The sequence below is a fragment of the Typopeltis vanoorti genome, chromosome 9 (genome assembly GCF_054136105.1).
Source record: "Typopeltis vanoorti isolate ZY-2024b chromosome 9, IOZ_Tvanoo_1.0, whole genome shotgun sequence".
NCBI classification, from domain to species: domain Eukaryota; kingdom Metazoa; phylum Arthropoda; class Arachnida; order Uropygi; family Thelyphonidae; genus Typopeltis; species Typopeltis vanoorti.
In genome coordinates this window covers 18,270,555-18,294,900 of record NC_143557.1, presented here as the reverse complement: position 1 = coordinate 18,294,900, position 24,346 = coordinate 18,270,555, and the positions used below count along the sequence as shown (strand labels likewise).

At 35.4% G+C, this 24,346-nt stretch overlaps 1 protein-coding gene across 2 annotated transcripts in view; it reads right to left on the bottom strand.

Moving 5' to 3' along the window:
* The window catches only part of Trs23 (trafficking protein particle complex subunit 4-like protein Trs23), an 84,782-nt gene that overhangs the window by 35,453 nt on the left and 24,983 nt on the right, over positions 1 to 24,346 (bottom strand). For both annotated transcript variants that reach the window (XM_090397632.1, XM_090397633.1), the window contains exons 2-3: positions 24,123 to 24,297; positions 13,950 to 14,053 (exon numbers count right to left, since the gene is read on the bottom strand). In XM_090397632.1, the coding sequence (XP_090253758.1) occupies positions 13,950 to 14,053; positions 24,123 to 24,297 (279 nt within the window). The remainder of the gene's footprint in view (positions 1 to 13,949; positions 14,054 to 24,122; positions 24,298 to 24,346) is intronic.

Here is a 24,346-nt window from a genome sequence, read left to right as displayed (position 1 = left end):
AGAAATATAACAAGAATCTGTACTGAAGTTTTGTAGATCTGGAAAAGGCATATGACAAGGTGCCCAGAGAAAACTATTTCAAAAACTCTATAATTATATGGGGTAAATAAATGAAATATATACACAAAAACATTAAGTAGTTGGTCAGCATTTAGAATTGAAGGAAATATAAGAAGATAGTTTTGATGTAAAATCAGGTGTGACAAGAGTGCAATCTTCACTCTTATTCATCATCTATATGAATCACATTATGAAAGAGAATGAAATTTAAACTTGATATTAGAAATGGAGATATCAAACTTAGCTCTTTGCTTTATGTAGATAATGTTGCACTCCTAAATAAATCCACTGCAGTTCTCAGATTTTTGAACTGAAAAACAGCTGTAACAAATTTTCATGAAAAGTAGCAATAGAAAAATCAAAACTATGCAAGTAGGCAGGAACAACATGAAACTTCAACAGCATTCTCAATGTAGAACCAAAAAACAAGTAAAATATTTTGGCTATTTAGGCATAATTTTTACTGAAATTGGCAAAATAAATATTGAAATAAAAAACAGAACATGAAAAGCTGGTATGATGGTAAGTCAGCTTAATGAATTTATAGTGAATAACAGAAATTAGGGAAGCTAAATTAACAATATACAATATAGTGTTCAAACTAGTTTTAATTTATGGATCTGGGAATTCAGTTAGAAATAAAGCACACAAAGACCAGCGTTTTGAGAAAAATTTGGGTTCTGAACAGAGGGCATAACATGCAAATGCAATAAATGAAAAATTAAGATATTAGGAAGAAACTCGACATTGTCAGCAGAGCTAATCTAAGGCAGTAGTATAATCACTTAAGCCAACTTGACCCAGAGAAAAACGTCAAGATCTCAGCAGACTGATTCAATCAAAAGTGAGCTAAATGATCAAAATATTAGAATGACAGTATTGGAGTGCTAAGAAGTAATAAAATAATTCAAACTCAGTGGAGAGGTCCATATAATAATCAGAATATGGTTCGTAAACGTATAAACTTAAATCTTGTTGTAATAAATGAAATTATTATTATCCCATGGAGTCAAAGACTCATCTCGGAGGTCCCTTTGTCATACACACATCTCATCATACTGTGTCTTAACCTGGTGACTAAACTCTCCATGCAAAAAACCTGCTTCTCGCTCCCACCCTCCTCATACAGCTTCCAGGAAAGACCTCGTGTTCTCCCCTGATCTCCCACCATTTTATGAAAAACCTCTTCAACGTTAATCCTGAAACAATGAATTACCAACTTGTACGTCTCTATTATATTGACCCTTTTCCTCCTATCCATTAAATTCTGCAAATTGCATCGTCTCAACCTTTCTTTATTCAGCATTCTAGAGATCAAAAACTATCTTAGTCAATCACCTCTAGATCCTTTCCAACATCTCTTCATCCTTTTGAAAACCAGGTAATCAAATCTGAGCACAGTATTCCATATGTGACCTAATCAAGGCCTTATACAATGGAACCAGAAACTAACATACAAGTCAGTGTCCTCCACTTCATTGCCGGAATTTGTTATGTTGTCCTCACAATTTCGGCAATGTGTCCTCTAAATTTTAGTTCCTTATCCACCATCATCCCAAAACTTCTTATTTCCTCCACCTTGAACAACATATCCCCCCAAAGCATAAATTCTACGTCCCATCTTTGTTTTCCAAAATTTAAAATCTTACAGTTTGTAACATTAAATGTCATCCTCACTTTCATGCCCATTTACTCAGTCTATTCAAGTCTTCTTGTAAAGCCAATAACATCCACTCTATTCCTCATAGTTTGTCCCAACTCTGCATTATCTGCAAACAACCAAATATTCCCATTCAAATCTTCCCCGATATTATTAACATACAGATTAAACAACAATGACCATAAAACAGACCCCTGAGGCACACCACCCATGCCTTTCCACCTCCAGGATATTGTTCCACCATACACAACTTCCTGATACCTATCAGACAGCCAATTTCCAATCCAATGCACTAGTCTAATATCTAATTCATCCAGTCTAGTTTGACTATCAACTTATCATGCGGTAATCTATCAAAAGCCTTTGCAAAATTGAAGTACAGACACCCCTCAAAGTACATAAGTAGACCATTCCACAACTCCTTACGCAAGTCTAAATTTATGCAAGTCGGATACCTTCCTCTGCCCTTTCATAACAGACCATGTTATGTTGAACACATATGCAAAAAATAAACATGTAATGCAATGCAGAAGTATTAAAAAAAAATAAACATAAAAAAAGAGATAAACATCCTGTATTACATACATAAATGATCATATATTTCACACCATATCAACAATTTTTAAACACTGAACACATCAAATACAGTATATTTTACAATTCGCTTTAGTGCCCTCTATGGAAATATAGGCACAAGGTTGGCATTTTTTGATAAAACAGGACTGTTTCATCCATATTAAATATTTACTCAAGCAAATATGGACCCTCATCCATTATGGATTATAGCTACTCCAGAAAAATTTTGGCTGCTTCAGTATCAATGCCAACAGCCTCACCAGACATGCACATTATGAAAGTCAGCATGATTTTTAAAAAGTGCAAACCAACCATTGCTTGCAGCAAATGACTTGTTACATCCTGAATGAAGAATTTTATTAAAGAAATAATTCATGCAGGATTTAACAAGTCAGAAAATTCAGCTGAGAAAAAAAAACTTGTACTGGAGCAGAACTAAAGTACTAACTGTAAATGGAAATAGAATTACTTTAATTTAGCAGAATTGTAAGACCGTGTAAAGAACTTTGTGTATAAAGTAGTATTATATGAATGCATTGTGTATACAATGAATGGGTAAATTAGATGTAAGCAATAGTCCAAAGGTCACAGGCAGTCCTGAGGCAAATTTAATCTCAGAAAGTGACGCACGTTCGTTTCCCAGAATACGCTGCTATGATTTTGCGATGTGCCGAAGTTGCCGTGGTCGATGAAAGTAGCAGGCGGAAAAAGATGGAAGAAAAAAAGGTAAGAGGGCGCTATTGTGGTAAGAACAGGGTGCAAGGGGGGGGGAGAAGTGAAGGGAGAATATAAAGGTTTTGCACCCCTTTCTCGGGGCTTTTTTTGCCTGCTTTCCTGGATGATGATTTGACTTCTCTTGTGGACCGGTGGTTCCTGATGGTGCTTCGTGGTGATAGTTCGATATCGGAGGGTGCGCCTTTCCCTTCGATGTCTGAACTTCTGCCGGTACTAAAGCGTGAGATCGGCTTACGCTGTCTTCGCTGAAAGTTTTGACGGAATAATATCGCAAATGTATACCAGAACCGGCAGTAGAAATGACGATGTTCCGAAACAGATTGAGAACAGACGAGGGAAAATGCCAAGCGCAGAGCATAGCTTAATCTGATGACCATAGTGACCCACCACGTGGACGTAGGCTTATGGAGGTATCGAAAGAGAATTCAAACAAAGAAGGACAGTTCAGACGGACCTGGAGACCCTGCCCCAAGAAATGGTAAAGTACAGATTTTGTTGTATAATTACCCAGTGGGTAAAAGGCACACACTCAATTAATACAGTGTATTAATCGAGTGTGGGCAGTACTTAAGGACTTTAAGTGATTATTTAGCAATGTTAATGTCCATAAGACAAATTGTTAGGAATGATTATAGATGATTGTGACTAGTTTAATATGCAAGATTAACACAGTAGGTAGAATAGTGATAAGAAGAGTATAATGTGTATATTATGTGTGTTAAATCTCTAACTCAAGAGAAGGATTTATTGTTCGTACGTTAGAGTATTAATAAGTTTAACTTAGCATGTCATTGAACTAATTGAAAGTGTATATTATATCTTTAGATTTCAATAAATATGTTTTTTTTCTTTTATACCTGAGTTTTGCCTGTGACGTGAACCAAAACTACCACTCATTAATTCGAACCATAGCAGGAGGGGGAGGAATTGAAAGAAAGGTATAACATGTTGTTATAGAGGCTACGACTGCAAACTAGAATTTACTTAGCCATAGTAGAGCATTTGATTTATGAGTGTAAGCACTAAATTTATTCTCCTATGTGCACCAAAGGTCTGGAAAAGTCTCCCTGAATAAGAGTCCCCTCTATTCTAAGATATTGGATGGTGCAGCGAAAAAAAAATAAATTTGTCAATATCTGAAGAGGAGACGACCCCAGGCAGAAATTAGAGGATTCGCTTCTTATAGCAAGAAATAACCTTTAACATTCAGGGTATGCACGTGAGTAAATTTAGGAATCGGCCAGAGATATACAATTTGCTTTCCATATAGAATGAACATGTAAGAAGTGATACAGATATTAGAGCCAAGAAAATTTTGTAAGTCTTGTAGTTAAAGTAGGGAGGTTAAAAGAATGAGGGAAGTAAAATAATGGTAGAGCAACGATATTTAAAATAGCGCTCACGGCGATACATAACAATGTCAGTAAGCCACACGCCACATGGCGGCAGATATAACAATGGCTCACGCACAGAGGGTAGGATTTTGATAGTAGAAGGTTTAGGTAAGAAAGGATAGATAAAAGTAAAACAACTAATTGAGTAACATTGATTTAACAAGGATACAACAATACGACGACATTTTAGCAGACTGTGTTCCTTTAGGATATTTTCCCTTAAAGTCCTCAAATAAACTTCTTGCCTCAGCCTGTATTGTCATTAAACTCAAAGGAACACATTTTTGGATCTGGTATTCTATCCATATTAAAAGCAATTATTCCATTTCCATTAATACACCTTCACTTTTTTTTGTTATTACGGTTGTTTTCATTCTAGTTGTTCCTGTAACATGTTTATGTTTTTTTTTACAAGAGGCATCCTTTACTACGGTATTTACTTCGATACTATAACATTAAAATCATGTTCTATACTTGATAAGCTTTGTTCACATTCATAATTCTTTCTTCTTCTTCCTTTCCAGGCTTACAGGCCAAGTGGCCTGTTCCGGACTCAATTTCATCTTTTCAAGGATCTTCCTCTGCATCGAGTACCTTTTGGGTGATAATTTAGAATCTGTTTAGGTATTCTGCTTCTATTCATTCTTAGTATGTGTTCTTTCCATTTTTCTCTATAGCAAATCACTGTTTCATTTAGTGAGGTTGTAATTCCAAGTTTATTTCTGATTTCTCTGCTTTTCATTTTGTCCATTATTGTGATTCCTTCAGTTCTGCGCAGAAATTTCATTTCGGATGATTCAATTCTTCTTTCATCTGCTTTTTTTATTGTCCATATCTCACTGCCATAAAGTAAGGTTGGTTTAGCAACTGTATTGTAGATTCTTATTCGTGTGTGTTTTTGTACATAATTAGGTTTAAAAATTTTATTTATAATGCCTGTTACTTTTAAAAAGTTTGATATCTTTGGTCTATATCAGCTTCATTTTCATATGACATTGTGCAACCTAAATATTTGAATGTATTTAATTGCTCTATTATTTTGTTGTTTATTACTATTTTTGCTTCTTATCTGTAATAATTTCATCTCCAAATCGATTGCAGTACATTTGCAAGATGGTTCAGGTTTTAATTCAAGAGCACATTTACCACCATCCACTGTAAATAATATTTAGAAAAAAAACATCCAAAATGTGGGGGGGGGCTTAAGGGTCAAAGTTGTATAACTGAGAGGAGACCTCCACATCGCCTTTAAAAGGAATGCGGAGAACTGACCAGGGCTTCTGACCTAATGTCCAATCCTCACCTTTTCGTGGTGCACCTTGTTGGGTATCAACCTGGATACTGAACGAACGAGGATGGGCTGTCAATTTGGGATTTCGCCGACCAAATTGTAATTCTTATTGGTTTAAACCAAATTATAAAATGAAGGTACAACATGACAAAATTTCATGCCGGCAGGGTCTTCGCCCGGTTAAACAAGGCTCCCTTTTCGCTGTTCACCCAGGGAACCAGAGTGAACACTGAAAAGTCAGCTACTGAAACAAATCTGAAAAAACAACCCAACTCAACATCACCAGAGTTAAAGACTATCAACATAAGAAGCCTGAATGGCAAAGAAATGGAGCTAGCTGAGGAATTAGATAAGTACCAGATCGACATAATATGGGTGACTGAAACAAAAAAGACAAAAACCTGTGAGATCTTTCTGAGCAATAAATACAAAATGTTATATTCAGGCAATGACAATCAATGAAAAGAAGGAGTAGCCATAGTATTCAACACAAAATACGAGGCTAATCTTGAATGGCAGGCAGTCTCAAGTAGAGTGACATGGGCAAACATGAGAATGGGAAACTGGACAATGAGACTTATTTCTGCCTATGGTCCCACAGAAGGTTCTGCTAAATTAGAAGTGGAGAAATTTTTTGAGGCTTTAGAAAAAGCAACTGACACGATGAAAAAGGAAAAGTTGGTCCTTGTTTGGGATCTAAATAGCAGAGTACGAAATGATTGTCAGATATACAAAAATATTTTCGGAAAATTTGGAGAAAAGAGCAAAGCTAATAATAATGACAAATATTTGTTAGATTTCTGCTCAGGACATGGACTGGTTATTACCAACACCATGTTTCAACATAAAAATGTGCACAAATTCACATGGAGAGAAGAGGCAAGGAATAAGAAAAGTCTCATTGACTATGTTATTGTTGATAGTGATGTTTTCTCCCTTGTGCAGGACACTAGAGTGTACAGAGGATTTGAAGTTGGAAGTGATCACTATTTAGTCTTGAGCAGGATAAAATTGAATTTCATATTGAAAAGAATAACATGTAAGAAAGTTTTAAAGAGAATAAAAGTTGAGCAGCTCTCAGATGTGAACTGTAGACTAAAATACACAAAGATTATTGAAGAAAAAATTAAAGAGTTTGAGAACAGGAACCAAACTTTAGAGATTCAGTGGCAAGCCTTGAAGAAAACCTTGATTGATTCAGCCAGAGAGGCATGTGGTGAGGTTGTCTGCAAGGATAGAAAAATCAGAACTCCATGGTAGACACAGGAAGTTAAAGAGGCAGTGAAGGAAAAGAAGAAAGCATATGAAAAGTTCCTGGCAAATAAGTCAGCTTATGATCTTACAGAATACAGAGACAAATATAAGAAAGCTAAACACTGTGTAAAACTAGCTAAACAAAAGTCATGGGAAGACTTTGGTAAGAACATAGAAAATAAATATCAAGAAGGTGGCAAAATATTTTGGAGGTTATTGAAGAAGCTTAGAAATGGAGGAAAGAGTACTGTAAAAGGAGTTAGAGATGATACAGGTGACATGAAAACAGAAGAAAATGATATCCTTGAAATATGGAGTAATTACTTTGAAAAACTGCTAAATGAAACAAGCAGTGATGACAGCACAGTGGTAAAAAACACTGACCAGGCATGCAGTCAGGAATACATATCCATACTTGAAGTAGAAAAAGCCATCAAAGGCTTAAAATGTGGAAATGCAGCAGGAGTAGATGATATTCGACCAGAAATGCTGAAGTATGGTGGTATAAAAGTCTTGCAGTGGCTGCACTGCATAGTTCAGAAGGCCTGGACAGAGGGACGAATTCCCAGTGATTGGAGCAGAGCTCTCATAGTACCCATATATAAAAAGATAAATAAAACTGAATGTGAGAATTAAGGAGGTATTTTGCTACTGAGTGTTCCTGGTAAGATATATGCAAGTATACTTGAGAAACTGTTCAGAAGAATTTTAGAAGAAAAGCTTATTGAAGAACAAGCTGGATTCCGGCAAAATAGAGGCTGTCAGGATCAGATCTTCACTTTACAAAAAATAGCAGAGAAATCATGGGAATATAACAAAGATCTCTATTTGAGTTTTGTAGCTCTGGAAAAGGCAAATGATAAGGTGCCAAGAGAGAAGCTATTCAATACGCTACAGTTATATGGTGTCAATGGAGCATTATATCAAGCAATACTTACTGAGCAATACTGAGTTGGTTGTAAGTCAGCAGTTAGAATTGAAGGAAGTACGGGAAGATGGTTTAATGTTAAATCTGGTGTGAGACAAGGATGTACATTATCCCCTCTGTTATTCATTATCTATATAGATCACATTATGAAGGAAAGTAGTATTAAACATGATATCAAAATTGGAGATGTTAATGTCAGCTCTTTGCTTTTTGCGGACGATGTTATACTTATCAATTAATCCACTACAAGTTTGCAAGATTCCTTGACTAAATTGAATAACTGTTGTAATAGATATGGCATGAAGGTCAGCAATAAAAAGACAAAGACAATGAAAATAGGCAGAATCATTGAAAATGTCAACTGCATTGTGAACGGAGAACCTGTGGAACAAGTAAAACATTTCCCCTACTTAGGCACGATTTTTAGTGAAGATGATAAATTAAATATGGAAATAGACAGCAGAATCAATAAAGTTAGTAGGAAGTCAATTGAATAAATTCATATGGAATAAGAGAAATTAATCAGAACACTAAATTAGCTGTTAATCAGAACATAAATTAAAACTCACCAGTTTTAACTTATGGATCTGAGAGCTGTGTCAGAAGTAAAACACTTGACCAAAGACTAGAGACCGCAGAAATGAGAGTCCTGAGAAAGATTAGAGGCATGAATAGATGGCATCAATGGCAATATCATATTAAAAACGAGATTAGGAAAGAACTTAACATTGTCAGCATCCAGGAATGCGTCAGCAGAGCTAATCTCAGGTGGTATCGTCATTTAAACCAAATGGGCGAGGAAAGATTAGCAATATAAGTGTTCTCTGCTAGGTTGGCAGGAAAACGCCCCAGAGGAAGACCAAGATATAGGTGGTTTGATAGGGTACAAAGTGCCTTAGACGACAGAAATATAAGATCTGATAATATTCGTGTCTTGACGAGTAACAGACTGATCTGGAGGATAATTGTAGATAGGAAGTTAGTAATGATGTAAATTTTTCATGTTGTACTATCATATCCTATACACCCCTTGAGGCTACATGGAAGGAATTTGATGACGATGAACAAAAATGTGCATATATGCACAACACTACATAGTCTTTTGCTCACAGCAAAAGACACACTGGAACTGAGACAATGCAGTATGTGGGCTTAGTGTTGACTTGTGCCTACCATTTACACAAAAGCACTATCTGTAAATATTGTGTGTCTCCAGAATTTCTTACCTAAGTACAGCTATGTAAATATCCATTAGATATGTAAATATCTCAGGGTTGTCTGTGTATCCATCTCCTTTGTTCAATGAAGGTGTCATCACCTTATCATAATAAGTACTAATTACTAAAACATGACCACCCTTTAGCAAATCCATACTTTCCATCAAAGATAATACCAATCCAGAATTGTCAACCCAATTCTGGATTCTGGTTCTCACTCGCCTCTCCAACACTTTAACCACAACTGACACACAGAATGGCCTATAATTTGATGCCTAAGTGCTATCATTTACATTAAGAAGCTGTACAATCTTGCATTCTTTCCACTCCTTTGGAACTTAACCAATGTAAGACTTGTATTAAACAAATAAGTCAAGGCAGGTGCAAACTCTCTGGCACATTCCTTCAAAAGACATGGTGATATATCACGTCCGACAGCCTTTTTAACATCAAGATAACTAATAATTAAGGAATTGGCAGCATACACTAGAAATAAAAATTAAATAAACTTTAATATGTACTTTCCGATTTCCTTAAGAAGGTCACTTCTTGGCCTGTGGAGATTACCAACAGACTAAATCCATATAACTCTAGACCCCCCCCCGCATATATGGGCTCCCAAAAATACATAAAGAAAATGTGCCATTATGTCCCATAGTGGATGGCATTAATTCCCCCACTTACAAACTAGCCAAACATTTAGCCAAAGCGCTCTCACACTATACTGGCAACACACCATCACACATAAAATACTCAGCCCACTTCAAAGCCAGTATAAAAAACCTTACACTCCAACATAATGACATAATGGTCAGATTTGATGTCTCCTCCTTATTCACGAATGTCCCCCTCAAAGAAGCCCTAGAGCTAATCCAAGCTAAATTTCCTCCTGATCTCAGCACTATTTCAGTTTACAATGAACTCAGGCTATTTTGTTTGGCAGGAAAAATTCTACAAACAGATAGAGGGGGACAGCCATGGGTTCACCACTTTCTCGACCCTTGGCCAACTTCTTTATGGAGACTTTTGAAGAGAAAGCCTTAAACTCTGCCCCACAAAAACCTACCATATGGCTTTGCTACGTTGATGATGTGTTCGCTATTTGGCTACATGGCCCGGATTCACTCCTCTCCTTCCTAACACACTTAAACAACCAACACCCTAGAATCAAGTTCACCTTGGAAAAAGAGAAAAACAATAACCTCCCCTTCCTAGACACACTAGTCACCTGCCAACCTGATGGAACTTTGGTTTTCTCAGTTTATAGAAAATCCACCCATACAGGCAGATACATTCACCAACAATCCCATCACCCCCCCCTCACAACAATATGGAGTTATTAAGATACTATTCAACAGGGCAAAAATAATCTGTTTGAATGATCAAGCCCTAACCACTGAACTAAATCACATCCGTGACACTTTCTCAGCCAATGGCTACCCCCCCAAAAGAATCCAAGAAATACTTAAAGCAGTTATCCACAACCCCCCCCCCCTTCACAAAAAAAGATTACTCTAAATCCATCACCATTCCCTACATCCGAGGCACCTCGAAAAAAATCAACAAAATCTTAAAAAAACATGACTTGACCACTTGTTACAGACCATATAGAAAATTGGCATCCCTTATCTGCTCCACTAAAGACTAACCACTTCCCCTAGACCTACCTGGTGTATACCGGGTCCCATGTAAATTGTCCTACTTTGGCCAAACAGGCAGGACAGCAAATATCAGAATCTCAGAACACAAGGATTACATCCGATTTCACCAGTACAGCCACTCTGGGCTTGCAGACCACGCTCTGGATACTCGCCACAGAATAAGATGGAAGAAAGCCACAGTAATACACCGCAGCAAGTTCAAATATGAAAGCCTATTCATGGAATCAGCCTCAGCCCTTAAGGAACATGCCAAACCTCAACAAATTTTGATGCATGAGACTGCCCCAAATTTGGGAAACATTTATCAGAAGAACTTCAGCCCAAAGGCCAAGAACTACCAATATAGCTCGCCAGGGGGCACCATCAGGACTTTAGGAAAACGGTAGCTTCCTAGCTTCAGTTCTCATTTGCTGTTATGTAGTACTTGCGTGCACTTGTCTTTGTATTAAGTTCCCAAGAAGATGGCAACGTGACATTTGCCGAAATAGCGGAAAGTATATATTAAAGTTTATTTAATTTATATTTCTAGTGTACGCTGTCAATTCCTTAATTATTAGTTATCATGTTTAACCAGAGCCTCTCTACAGGAATTTTAACATCAAATTTGGTCAATTCCCCATATACCTCTTAATCACTCAAGCCAGTCTCTCCTCATCATCCACAGTAGTTGTCCTTATACCATTTCCTTATTCTCCAGTCATAGCATTCTACCATAATCATTCCTTTTTTTTGCTTAATATATCAAAAGAACTCCCTAGGATTTTTTTTTTTTTGCTTCATTAGTTAATTGCTGCTCATACTGCACTTTTGCTAATCTTACCAACCAGGTCACCCTCCTTGCATGTTCTTTGTACTCCTCATGGAATTGATTATTACCACTACACTTATGTTGCCTCCATAATGCCGTCTTTCTCTATATTGCATGCTTAATCTCTTCATTCTTCATCCATTTCACACCTACCTTTATTTAACCTTCTCACCCTTGGAATACATTTAGACATTGCTTCTATTAGATAGTGCCGCATTGATCTCCTTTCCACCCAACTCCTCATTCCATTCTATAACTGCAAGCTGTCTTCTGAGCTTCTCATAATCACCAGCCTTGTAGTTCCACATATACCCTTTCCTGACAGAAGTCCTCACATGTCTGGCAACCACTTCATGGTCACTCTCACCAAATGGAGGGAGATTTGACGCCTCATTTATAATAGCATTCTCTGATGAGATAATCAAATCCAAGACCCTCAATCCTTGAGTGCCCTCAGTTACATACTGCCTGAGGTAGATGCCCCTCAAAAACACGAGAAACTCAGTTTCTTCATATCTGTTTGCTATCTCATCATCCTAATCTATACAGCCATAATTAAAATCACCCTTTTCCCATTTGCTTGGCTAATTTGCTTATACATTTCATGGTCACTACCCTCCACATTATCAGGTCTATAGCAACATCCAACTAAATATTTCATTCTATTTACCTCTATCTCACACCATACTACCTCAAAACCACTGCCATTATTTCCTCCTTGCATCTCTACTTTGTATGGACATAACTTTTTTTCTATCAATAGCACTCCACCTCCCTTTTTACCCTTTCTATCTTCATGAAATACATATACCCTTCCATATCTGTTTCTGTCAGAATGTCATCCTCATCCAACAATGTCTCACTTATTCCAACAATTCTTGGGTGAATAGACTCAATGCAACTATTTCATTTGCCTTATTTCTTACACTTCTAGCATTTGTATACAAACATAACAGCTCATTCCTAGATCTATAGCAAGTTTCACTAATAACACTCATTAGATGTGACTTCTCCATACTTAACTTGAGCCATTTCATTTTCTCCTTCCTCATCACAAAAGAGCCTTCTTCAAATCCAACTGTTTTCCCTGACTCGGAGGCCATCCCATTCCCTTCTTGTCTACACACGCATTGACATCCTCTTTGAGCATCAACCTTTCTCACGCTATGTTTCCCTGTTGGCCCTGAGTCTCCCTGTTTGTCGTGCACACTTATTCTCTCTCTCTCTACACACTCATACTACCCACTTCTTTATTCATAAGCACCACTTCAATCTCTCCTTCCTTACTCTCCTGCTCTTTCACATTGCTTCTTACTTACTCAGGTTCATTCTCTGCTCATTACTTACTCTCTCTTTTCCAGCAGAAATCTCTCCAAATGACTCATACCAAAACGATTCAAATGCAGTCCAACACTTTTATGATGTTGTTATAATTTTTTATGTTGATAAATCCATAATTTATCAACATAATCTAATCAACAAATATAGCACACCTCACATTTCATGAAATGACTGAAATCAAAATTTAACTCTTGGATATATTTTTGAAATTATCTAAAAGAGACTATGAAGCAAAGCTGATTCTGACCATGCCCACTAGCTGAAATGACCTGTCAAGAATGCAAAGAACCTTTATCCAGGTCGTTCAAGTAAAAGTGAGTTAACTAATCTCATATGAAGGGGGGGGGGAGGAGACAAGGTTTTTTTCTTCTAGAAACTCAGGTTTTTCATCCTGCAAAACTAACCAGAAGAAATGTAGCTGATAACCATTATACACTATGCAGACAAGATTAACTCCCCTATCAAAGCATTAATTAGGCTTTCAAGCAGCTAAGCTACTTAGCTCTGGCAATGAGTCTAACAGACATGGAAAAATGGGATGTCTAAGTGGTATCATTCAATGAGATTAAAATCCAATTGATTATGCAACAGGCTTAACTATGCATGTGGTAACACAAGCTAAGTTATGAGTGCTACTGTGGTGATGCCAATATAAGCAAGGCATTTTCATACAGTGAATTATGACATGTTGCTATTACTGATGAATAGCAGTAAAGTCACGACTTCCTTGAGGCCAACTATGTTAAGCTTAGCATTACTTACACAAATGTTTACAAATGAAAGTTCGAGAGGATAGTTTTAATGAGATCATGGACTAGGTGTCTTTTGCACAAATACCAGCTTCTTGGGATTGTCTGTCTGAAATTCCAAATTTATGGGAAATTAGAAAGGAGAATGAACTGGGTAGTCATGAGCAAACTAATTGTAGATACAGTTACATAATTATTTTAATATGAAGATATTTTCACCCCATTGAAGCTTTAAATTAATATTATTTACTATGAGTTTAGCTAAATTTTCTTACCAGTTATAGTTTGAAAGCAGTACAGTTTAAAGGTATCAGCGTCTAATACTTCAATGCCTGAAGATCTTGGTTCTGGTGATAGCTGAGAAGCAATAGCAAATAATCTGTAAATAAAACAATTATTACATTTTACTTTAGGAATGTACATAATGCAGTTTTAAGTCTAGCTTAGCTTTTAATATGATAGCCTCTGTGCGATAGTCACATTTTCACAAAGCTTATATGGCATGTTAGTTGCAACTTTTTTGGTAGCATTTTATTTCTAAAATTGGTTTATTTTATGTCTAAAATTTCTAAAAACATGTCACAGAAATCTCTTAATGATATTTCAAGTTATATATGCAATATATATACTTATATGCATCTTTATTATTTCAGAAAATTTGCTTTACATAAATTGTGTGCTTTCTGTACCCAACAAATGCATTATAAACAGTTATTAAAAGTATTTTCTGGAACTGAAAATTTGAAAGCGAATGTTAGGACAAAGGTGTTTAGTTACATACTATATTTATTGCTAGAATAAATCTGTTTTGTTTGTATGTGGCATGCGGCATAGTGTCTGTGGGATGGGAGTGTTTTTTTATTATAAAGTGTAATTCCAGTTGTCTCTAATTACACTAATTGTTGCTAAATATAATACACAGATTGTAAATGTCTGTGTACTGTATTTAGTGGTACAATAAAACTATTTAGTTTTCTTGGTTCTATAGTAGTGTCTGTTGAGGATGGGATGTTTTTCACTGTATAGAAGCATTTTTATTCCAGTCTTCAGAAAGGACAGATATTATAAAAATTAATCTATTTCTGAATAAAAATGAATACTTCTATGTGTTATATGAAGTGGTTGATCTATAACAAAATACTAGCATACGAGAGATATCTATTATTGATAAGCCAGAAAAGCCACTGACAAAAAAAAACCATAACATTAAATATATAAAAATTATGTAATGAATGTAGGATTCAAGAAAGGGTGAATAATTCTGATGATTGGAAATTATGTATCTATTACTATGTATACTGATCATCAGCAAAGAAAAAAAAATGCTTAGAAAACCATGCAAAATATAAATAAAACAGAAACATAAATACACATAAGCACAAATTTTACAAGATCATTTGCTGCTCCATCAATCCACATCTATTCCATCACTTGATCAACATTGTTACTTAATCACATTAGTTCCCCCCCCATAGTTATTACTGATCTATCAAATGTATATAGTGGCTGTTTATTATTATTAGAGTCTACTGACTACTGACTCAGTAGACCCATCGCAGGAGTTATTTATAGTGCACAAAGAAATTTCTTTCCCTCTTCTCAAAAGTTTTTTTTTTTTTTTTTAAATCATGCCATCATAAATGCACATATGCATGTCTAGAGTTTAGAGGATCACGTTATTCACTCCATCCAGCAACTTATCAGACACACATATAATATCACAAATATTAATTGTGAATAATTCATTTGCCATTAAGTATTTATATTCACACCTGCTCTTTCTCTACCTTATATTTTCCATCCTCACACAGCTCATTAATGATGGTTCCCATATTTATGCCTTTTATTAATTCATATATACCAACTAAAGCATTCTTCTTAATTACTGTTCTCTAATATATAATAAAACAAGCATATTGGTCCTCTTTCCCTATGCAGATTTAGTTACAATCAACAAACCATCATGATATGTGGTGATCTGCAAGCATGGAAATGATGCAGATAATGGTGATTTCTCTTGCATAACCTGATGGTTAGGGTGGCAGCGATAATGTCCAATTCCTCCAACATGAACACATTTAATATGTATGAGAGTTTCTGAAAAGGCATCCTCATATGCTACTAATGTATGGAATGCTAATTATTTGGGTGTCTTCTGATCTTGAAGAGATAATTGATTATTGTTTGAATGAGGTGTACTTGGTATCCCCTGCTCTTGGTTTTATAAATTCCAACTATTCCTGAAGCAAGATTATTATTATTAAGAGACCCTCCAAGGAGTCAAGAACTCATCAAGTGAGGCCATACTATTCGTATCCTTTCCCTACCTTCTATAAAATAAAAAATTCTATCTACTGAAATTCTGTATAACTCTTTCAGAAATTTTTAAGTCTCAATCATATCACCCCTCTTTCTCCTGTTTTGCTAGTGTCAGAGGTCTACAAATTCTCAATCTGTCTTCATAATCTGTATTCCACGTTACTGATATCATTTTTGACACTCCTTTGTACTCTCTCTCTCTCCACTGTATCAGATTCACCATGGAAATCAGGAGACCAGACCTGCATGCAATAGTCCAAGTGAGGTCTTATCAAGACAAAGCAAAATGACTTCCTTATCTTTACATGACAAGGTTTGTTTCAGTATTGCCATTATTCTCTGAATTATATTTACAATTTTTGCTATATGACCTTTGAACTTCAACTTCCTGTCTACTAAAACTCCAAGACTGCTATCCTCTTCAGTTTCCTCAAGCATAATCCAACAAATATAATATGACATTAGATATCTAATCACAACAAAGTGCATGACTTAACATTTTAATAAATGTAAACAATAATAAAGTCAATGAAATGAGAGCCATTTTCACATGCCCATAGTTCCAGCCTATTCAATAATTCTGCAAGTACTGCATATCAGCAGTACTCCTGATTACCCTACCTATCTTTGCATCATCAGCAAATAACTGTATGTCACATGTCAAATCCTTCCCAATGGCATTAATGTACAGACTGAATAATAATGAACCAAGGATCCTTGAGGAACACCGCTCGTTAACTTGATTCTTGCAGATTCACAACCCCCACACTTTTTGATATCTGTCAGTCAGCCATCCTTTTATCCATGCCATATTCTTTAAAAATCCTTAAAAACAAAATGTTGGCTCAAGCAAACATGATATTTTTTTTGAAAGGATCAACTAACTGCTTTAACTGAAAATTGAACATAAAAGCTTACTTAAGACTCTTAGAAATTATACTCCAATTTTTTATTTATTTTTTAAAATTTCTTTTTCATGTATGCAGTAAATATCTTCATCGTATCAAAGCCTTGTAAAAAAAAAACTGATTTCCATATCCTTACATGCCAATGCTCATTTCAACATCACAATTATATTCAGAGTTGTGTTTGCAATTTTTGTTGTGACTTTAGAACTTCAACTTTCTATCAACAGTGACTCCAAAATCTTTAGCTTTTGAATATAAAATCTCTTGCTGTTAAATACTGCATCACACTGCATAACTTTACATTTACTAACATTGAATTTATAACCATTGTCCACACTTCCAGCTTATCAAAATCACCCAGTAAATGCTGTATATCAGTATGTACCATCTCTGATTACCCTGCCTATATATGCATCAACAAACTGAAAAACTGCTGTCAGTCCCTTTCCATTGTCATTAATGTACAGATTGAACAACAATGGTGCAAAGAGTGCTAAAATCGTGATTTTAGCACTAAATCCGCCTTAAACTTAATAAGTTCCATCTGTAAGTTTTCTGGCATATTATTTATATCAGCATCCATTGGAAGAGCAAATATAGCGAATGTGGAGTCTTTGTTTTTGAAGTTCGGCAAACTTGTATCAAATTGCACTATTAGTGCCTTCAGTTCATCTCCATAACAATTATAAGGGATATATCCTTGGTTGCTGAAAAATACTTTAACAAGCAGAGACAAACAAGTTATCGTTCCTCTGTATCGAGCCTTGATAAGACCCAATCTAGACTACTGTGCCCAGATATGGGCACCAGGGTTTCTTCTTGATGGGGAGGAGGTGGAGAGGATCCAGAGATGAGTGACCAAGATGATAGCAGGTCTGCGGAATGAACCTTATGAGAATAGGTTGAAGATTTGTGGGTTGCAGAAATTGGTTGATAGATGGAAAAGGGGTGATATGATTGAGACATTCAAATTACTGAAGGGTTTCTATAAGATTAATTCAGAAGATACTTTTGAGAATAGGACTGGTGGTGGGAGGACTAGGGGGCCATACATGGAAGTTAGACAAGAATGTGGTTAGCAAGGATGTTAGAGCTATGGTTTTTACTTAGAGAGTGGTGAATGAGTGGAATAAGCTGCCAGAGTCTGTTGTGGGTCCATGACTGTGAATGAGTTCAAGGCGAGGTATGATATATACTGTGTGAATGTCGAATAGTTGTTCTTGACATGATGTTAGGGCCTCACTCAATGAGTCTGTCGACTCTGGAGTTTTCTGTAATCATAATAATAATATTTTTATGAGTTGCTAGAGTAGGAAAATGATAACAATTTTTAGCTCTTATCTGACTTTCCAACAATCTTAGTTTATTACAAAAAGCTTTGACATGTCCATGCAGTTCATGAACCAATTGTCCTTGTTTTTGCAATTTAAGATTCAGTTCGTTTAGGTATCCGGTGACATCTACAAGGAACGGAATGACTTTTAATGGGATTATATTGATCAAGTTCATATAATAAAACTGTTATACAACTAGTTTCACCAACTAAGGCTGTTGGCATCTTCAGGGTACATAACTGATGTAAGGCACTAAAAAGTAAAAAAACTGTTACTAACTATAATCAACCGATTCCAATTATATTAAACAAAGAACAGAGCACATACAATATATGCATAGAGCGTGCATGATCTCACTTGTTATTTAGGAACATACTATAGTTGGCGCTGTAATTCAGTTCTGGTGAGTTGAGAAATCTAATAAGGGTCTTCCAGATCATGGGTAAGATTAGTCTTTGGTTCCTGTTAAGGTTTTGTATGCAGTGGGAAACTGTTGTGGCCTCTTTAAAAATTTGGGAGTGGAAGTCCTCCTCTATGTAAGGAATTGTGCTTCTATCCCACTCTATGGTATGGTTCATTCTTGAGAAATGAAAAGCTAACCCCGATTTTTCTTCTCTGTTATTATTGACGTCACCTATGTGTTCTTTTTGCCTAATTTCAAGGCTCCTTGAAGTTTGGTCGATGTAATTCAAGTCTCACGAGCACTATAGTATGTTCCTAAATAACAACAAGTGAGATCATGCACGCTCTATGCATGTATTGTACGCGCTCTGTTCTTTGTTTAATATAATTGGAATCGGTTGATTATAGTTTGCAACAGTTTTTAGTGCCTTACATCAGTTATGTACCCTGAAGATGCCAAAAGCCTTAGTTGGTGAAACTAGTTGGTATAACATAGTTTATTATATGCACTTGATCATTATAATCCCATTAAAAGTTATTCCAGAGCTTTTAGGTCAAGAAAATTAAACGTTTTTTAACATCTACAAGGAATGCTAAATCACACACCCACTCATCATCTTTTATTTGATTAATTGTGCTTCCTTTTATGTCCATAAAATCTGCAATGTCTTGTCTCAGATCATAAAATCGTTTTAACATTTTACCTTTACTCAACCATCTCACTTCACAATAATAAGACAAATCTTCATAATTGAAAATAGGTCTGCCAAATACTCCTTAAATTGGCAGTGATTAAGTGCATGTGACTTAATAAAGTTAATACGGGCTACTACAACTATCATAACATTTGTGAATTTAATCAATTTTGCACACAGATTTTGTTGGTGGATAATGCAGTGAAAATTTGTTAAATTTTCCGAATGGATCTGTAGTTCTATTGCTCTTTCATGAACTATTCCAATAAATCCCTTCTGTGCACCAACCATTAAAGGGGCTCCATCAGTGCATATGCCAGATAGTGAACTCCATTTAAGCAAAAATCTCTCGAAGACTGTGTTGACTGTTTCAAATATATCTTCACCGGTAGTTGTTCCTTTTAACGCCGAAGCGCCAATAATTTTTCTGTGATGTTGAAAACTGCATCAACTTCTCGAATAAATATTGCTAATTGTGCTGTATCGGAGGCATTGGTGCTGTCATCCAAAACAATTGAAAATACTTCCTATCTAGCAATCTTCTCTTTTAAACTTTTTTTGATATCATCAGTGATAATTTCTATCTGTCGGACAACAGTACGTCTCAACAAATGAATATTCTCGAAGTCTATTTTCTTTTCAGGACATATTATACTTGCAACATCCAGCAGACATTCTTTGATAAATTCTCCTTCACCAAATGACTTAGAATGTTTAGCGATTTTTTCGCTTACCACAAAGCTGTCTTTGATAATGCTGTGGTGCTGCATTCTTTGCTTGTTGAACATTTGCTGCTGGGTATCCAAGTTCTTCAACTTCTGTATTTCATCTTTTCGTAGTTGTCCATCAAATGTCCGCATGTCTCGAAGTAAAGTGTCTCTTCAAGTTGTATTCTTTGTTGACGGATACCGATTCCTTGACAGCAAACATAAAGGCAAACCTTTATTCAGAATAAAATAATAATCCTCCGTCCAGTTGTCTTGAAATTGACGATTCTCTGCATCTACTTTTCTTTTTTTTGCAATAACCCCTGACATTGTCCCAAATTTATAAGCAATATTCAGAACTGTCAAACAAAACTGTCTTCTACACCGCAAGCACTGAACAGAACATAACATCAATGCAGGCGCTGAACAAAGCACAACACCAATGCAAGTACCAAACTGACACGTTGTAACACGTTCACAGACGCCATTAGTCAAAGTGAGAAAGAGACCTTGGTTGGAGAAAACATAGTGTGTTTTGCACAAGTCATATGACGTCAGCTTAACGTGAGTTAGTAGAACACACCATGTTTTCTCTCACCATGAATCAGACAAACTTTGCTGAAATAGATTAGGGCCGGATCAAAAGAAGTAGAGGGCTGGATCTGGCCCTCGGGTTGCCCATATGTGATCTAGGGCAACGTCAATCTGTCCTAGATGAATAGCACATCAAAGTGTGACGTGAAAGTGGAAAGACACCATTCTTATACCTTAAATGGAGGTGCAGATTTAAGCAATAAATCCATAATGCAAGAAGTAATATTCTTGCTGGCAATACATTCATTCCATTAATCTTCATAACTCACAGCACAAAGTCTATTCTACTATTAAACTTTCATTTTATGTATAGTTATGATAGTAGTTATTAAATATAGCTGATAATGTGTATCAAAATACCATACAATTGATTTTCACAGTAAAAATTAAATGTATAGGGCAGCGCTTTCCAAACTGTGGGCTGCAGCCCCCAAGTGGGGGATGCCGTGAAATAATGAAAACAAATTTTAAATGTTTTAAGACTAGGTGTACCATGTCAAATGTGTATACAAGATGCTAAAAATGTAATATTTGCATTTGATTTTTACAATATTTGCTGTGTATGTTTTGTATTGAATATAAATACAATAAATATTATAATAATATATGTCTGTATTATGATTTTTTTTTCGATGGGGACCGTGAAATATTTAAATTTTTCCAAGGGGCCTTTACATCCATAAGTTTGGGAAGCACTAGTATAGGGCATAACATGTTTGATTTGTTACACTTTTGTAACAAATATCTAGAGTAGTATATATGCCAAAATAAAAGACAAGTTTATTTCTTGTTAACTGTAGTGTCCTTTTTTAATGCATGCTTTAGTTCATTTCACTAATCCACCGTTTATCCAACCATGATCGGAAGGCAATTTGTTATTCTAATAATTGAAGAGGTGGATAACTGAAGTACAATTACTTGGTGCTGTACCAGAAGTTGGCTAACATGCAAGGGTTTGTTAACTGAAGGGTCATTGTTTTGAAGGTCAGATAGATTACTATATTCATTTTTAAATAATGATGACACTTCTAAGGAAAGTAACGTTCTGTAGTGCTCATCTATACAGTTCAAGACATTAAATTAAAGATGCCCAGAAATTATGTTCTTGGTTTAATCCTTTAACCAAGTGGAAGCAAACAAAGTTTGCACATGAAATAACTTCACAACTGGGCAACTCATATATAGAGGCTAATGACACATTACTTGCCTCAGTATCCTATAATACAAAGCACATATACATGACCATAAGGATACATTCACACATATACATGTAGTGTAAACTTTGTTTGCTTACACTTGGATAAAGGATTAAACCAAGAATATAATTTCTTGGCATCTTTAATTTATAGTATAACCAAGTGGAAAAACTTTCGGCAGTTCAAGGCATTACAATCACTTATCTTCTGTGCCTCATGAATCAAGTTATGTAATCCTCCCCCACTACATGTGATGACCACACTTGATTACCCTCTAAATGCATGCACATGATCCAACTAACTTCAGTTTCTAAGAATAGCACCAACAAAATTTCACAGCCTTGAAATCTTTTTTTTTTTTTTTCCAGGCACTTGCAACTGGTATTAGCAACTGAAATTCTGCATAGAAGCATTGTTTAACATTCTCTACAAATCAGCAAAAGTTGAAGTGATAATTACATATGACATAGCAGAAGTTCTTGTGTCAAGTTCATGAAATAAAGTTAGCAGATACAGATACATATGTCTGTGTGTGTGGGGGGGGTGAATTTATTTTTACTTATTTCTCTCACCCAATCCAAGTGGTTAGAACTCTTAAATTCAAAATAAAAAGAAAACACTCAAACTAAACTCTTAGTAAACCTTGCACACATTTCATATGCATGGTTCTTTGCATGGAGGGTGGTTGGCAAGTGGAATGCATTGTTGCCTGAGTGTGTTGTGGATGCAGACACATTGAATCAGTTTAAGACGCGGTTGGATGAGCATTGTATGCAATAGTGAGTACCTAACACGATGAGTCTCTGACTCCATGGAGGTCAAATGTTGATAATAATATGCCAGGATATCTCATATGTAACTTAACTTCTTAAATAACCTTAATCACCCATTAAAAGATTGTCTTCACACTCTTGTAACCAAAATAAAAATCTTTATTTTGGTTACAAGTGTGTGAAGTATAACCTTTCTTTTTGTGAAGTATTTCACAAAAAGAAAGACTAACAGAAAAACTGCTTTCTATATGACAGCAACATTGGACTGACTTATGTTGCTTTCTATATGACAGCAACATAAAAGTCAGTCAAATTATTTTTGCATCTTAAATCACATAATACTACAGAAAACATATCTTGTCTTCATCCAAGGCATTTCTATAACAGCAAACTCCACTGAATACAATACTAAAAGCTATATCATCACTTTAGAATGAATTAACTTTCTATGTGAAAGTCATAATATTCTTCTTAAACCTTTATCAACAGTTATCATTTCAGAACAACCTTAACTTCTATATGAAAGGTTTTGAGGAAATAAATAAAACATGCCAATAGTTAAAAATCACCTATTTGACTGAGAATCCTATGTAAAACAAACTTTACTTGGCCCAATTTTATATGAACTGGAGAGCAACATTTTCAGCCTTAATTGAAATAAATCCTATATGGATTAACGACTACTAAAAACTTCACACATCTCTTTATACAAGGATATCCTCTCAAGTCTAATACTTTTAGCTTTTCTTCTAATTTCCATCCAGTCTCCATATACTGAAGACACTGAAACTCCACAGTTTTCTTCTGTTGTGGTCCTTTCCTACTCCCTGGACAGTTGAACATTTAGCAACGTTATTTTCGCTTCCACACATGCTCAAAAATGCAGCTGAGAAACTGCCACTCAAGTCTGCCATTGTGTGCCACCATTACTATTTTCCAGCATCGGGCTTGAAACAACAAAGCTCTTATTCGGTGCAAAACAAAGTTTATTCAATTAGAATTTCATTATGAAACATCCCGAAATAACGACAGTTCTTTATTTTACAATCTTGTGCACTAGGTAAGATCATTTAATCACTTCCAAAAATATAGCAGTAACTTTCACTTCCTTCATTATTTAACATTTTGTAAAATCTCCCTTATTCCATAAAAATACTAACATTTCAACACTTGACAGCTCATGCAAAATTACAATTAAGTTTTAACAACTAACTTAAATAGATTTATTTTATATATCTATGCAAGATTTCAGTAACTAAAGATAAAAATAACACCTCACACAAAAATGTATAACAATTTTTATAAAAACAGCATTACTAATTTCTTAACTTCAATTCAGTTTTATATTTTTAACTTGTGAGATATCTGAATTTTAATACAGATAATAAATATACTATAAATGTTCTATACTTATGTTTTTATTTATTTTTTTTTTAAAATTAACTTGAATATAACTATTAAAACTATATAAGAACCATAAGAACCATAAAATCTTCCTGTAATCAACTCAATACACTTACGAATGGAATGTACTGGCTAAAACAATCTTTTCATTAGTGTTCAGCTTTGGCCTGCCAAATTTGATGTTAATAGGATAATTTTCTTCACTGCTCAGGACATCAAATACATCTCTACCATCTTCAAGTTGTCTTCCACTTACTGGAATACCATTAATTGATAAGAGTGCATGTCCCACTGGGGGAAAAAAATAAATTTTTCAACCTGACACCACTAAACAAAAATC